The sequence below is a fragment of the Schistocerca cancellata genome, chromosome 1 (genome assembly GCF_023864275.1).
Source record: "Schistocerca cancellata isolate TAMUIC-IGC-003103 chromosome 1, iqSchCanc2.1, whole genome shotgun sequence".
NCBI lineage: Eukaryota > Metazoa > Arthropoda > Insecta > Orthoptera > Acrididae > Schistocerca > Schistocerca cancellata.
Window position 1 is genome coordinate 1,183,522,086 of NC_064626.1, and position 2,123 is coordinate 1,183,524,208.

Consider the following 2,123-nt stretch of genomic DNA (forward strand, 5'->3'; position numbering starts at 1 on the left):
TAATTTAACCCTGATCCACATAATTGAACTGCACGTCTCATCATTCGTTCTGTGTTATCTCAGTACGTCTGACGTGTAAGTTCAAGTTACATATGTGGACTTCTTTCATTGTAGACGAGTATACAATGTTATTTACTTTGTTATACTGTTTTTATTGTTTTTATTACCGAGGTATTTATCAACGTTATTTAGTATGTGTTACACATATGTATTTCTTAAACAGTGGACGAGTTCACACTTTGCCTGTTGGTGCTTTCTATTCTATATGTACTTCGCACTTTATTCTTCGATACTATGAAGATACGACTTGACAATGGCCTCGGGGACCGAAACCGTCGTCGTTTTCAAAATAAAAGGAGAAATGCAACTAGTGCTGACGTGTTAATCAAAAGTTACAACAGTCTATAAAACTTTACTTAATACACAGCAGATTGCGACAAGCGTACTTTTAATAAGGGGTAAGATATCTACAATCTCTATTATGCTAAAACTGAGAAACGCTTCTGGGGTTCTCATTTTTAAAAAAATGGTTCAAATGGCTCTGAGCACAATGGGAGTTCACTGCTGAGATCATCAGTCCCCTAGAACTTAGAAGTACTTAAACCTAACTAACCTAAGGACATCACATACATCCATGCCCGAGGCAGGATTCGAACCTGTGACCGTAGCGGTCGCGCGGTTCCACACTGTAGCGCCTAGAACCGCTCGGCCACTACGGCCGGCGTTCTCATTTAAGAAACGGAGATTTCTTACGTTCTTTTCTCTGAATAAGGGACGAGTTTCCTGGTATTTTAATTTTAAGATGTAATTAGAATTATCATAGGTTTCTGTCTGCTATGTACTATTTGCGAAAAGAAATGTCAGTAATCTTTAACTCTATCCACCGTCGGACGATAAACTGAGAACAACACATTCAGTTATTGTAAAGCATTTATTGAAGCATAGTAAGAAAGTTAAGTAAAACAACGGTTTCAGTTCTAGATACCGTTGCTTAGATGTTGGGAAATTTATCCTGCGAGAGAGGACGCCCACCGGGCACATGTAGTGTTCCATGGGCTGCGTGGTGCAGCGTGCTCAGGAGGTCACCCTGAAGCGTCGCTCGTAATTTTGGAAATATTTGTTGTCGGGGTCATACTTGGCCTTCAGCTTCTCCCGGAAGTCCTTCTTGTTGCCTGTTGTGAACCTGATGATCTTATCCATCCTCGCCTTCTGATTATCGTTGCACTTGGCGCAGTCAGTCTGCAAGCCTGCCGCAAGGAGCAGCTTCAGCTCTGTGCCCTCTGGGGTGCATCGATCCTTTCCATTGGATAGCAGGCACTCCGCGTACGCGTTGAAGAGCCGGTCGCTGTTGAGGATCCGGTCCAGGTCCAGATTGTCTAACTTGGTGGTGATCTGCCCGTCGGCAGCGGCAGGCAGTGACGTCAGGATGGTGGCCACCAGGACCATTAGAGCACCAAAGGCGCTCCACGTGTCTGCTGGAAGCTGCCGCAGTGTCTGTGCAGGAAGAGCCGACGCTGGACTGCAGCCTCGAATGCCGGTCTAGGAAGGCACGCTCGCTTATAAAGGCAGATCGAATCACCTTTGGGTAACGCTGCTCCCGCATATGAATCGGCTGTTGGCCGGTTTTCCAAGGGCGTTGCGAAAATCCTCGCCTTTTGAGATGCAAAGGAAGTCCTTGATATGTGGTAACGTTGCGTTCCCACTATCGAACAGATCTCTCAGTCTTTGCACTCCTGGTGTCCTTTCTTATCTCTTGCCGTTAATTGGGTTTCCTTTCACAAGCGATTCTTGCCTTCCATTTACGGAGTTAAACGCAGGAAACCAAAATTAAATCACTTTTACATAGAAGCTCGTAACGACTCACAGACGAAACCTTTCTTCAGGGACAGACCCTGCAGCCTACATGTTCATTCACAACAGAAGTAATGAGTGCTTTGGACAGGACAGGGATCTCAAATTGATGTCATATTTCCAGGTATAAGGTAGGCTTTTGACAACATTTCTCGCACGCGACTTATAATGACATCGCGTGCCTATGGAGTAACGTCTCAGCGGTACAACTGCAATCTTGTTTTTATGTCAGAAAGGTAATATTCCGTAGTAACTGACGCAAAGTCATAGAG

At 44.7% G+C, this 2,123-nt stretch overlaps 1 protein-coding gene across 1 annotated transcript; it reads right to left on the minus strand.

The window, feature by feature from the left end:
* Positions 1–939: 939 nt before the first annotated feature.
* Positions 940–1,514, minus strand: LOC126163439 (ejaculatory bulb-specific protein 3-like). The gene has a single exon (XM_049920176.1). It carries the CDS (start codon positions 1,444–1,446, stop codon positions 1,075–1,077), a length of 372 nt encoding a protein of 123 aa, XP_049776133.1. The 5' UTR covers positions 1,447–1,514; the 3' UTR covers positions 940–1,074.
* Positions 1,515–2,123: the final 609 nt, after the last annotated feature.

Excerpts from the sequence above, each read along its gene's own strand:
- LOC126163439 (XM_049920176.1), bottom strand. The coding sequence starts at position 1,446 with ATGGTCCTGGTGGCCACCATCCTGACGTCACTGCCTGCCGCTGCCGAC.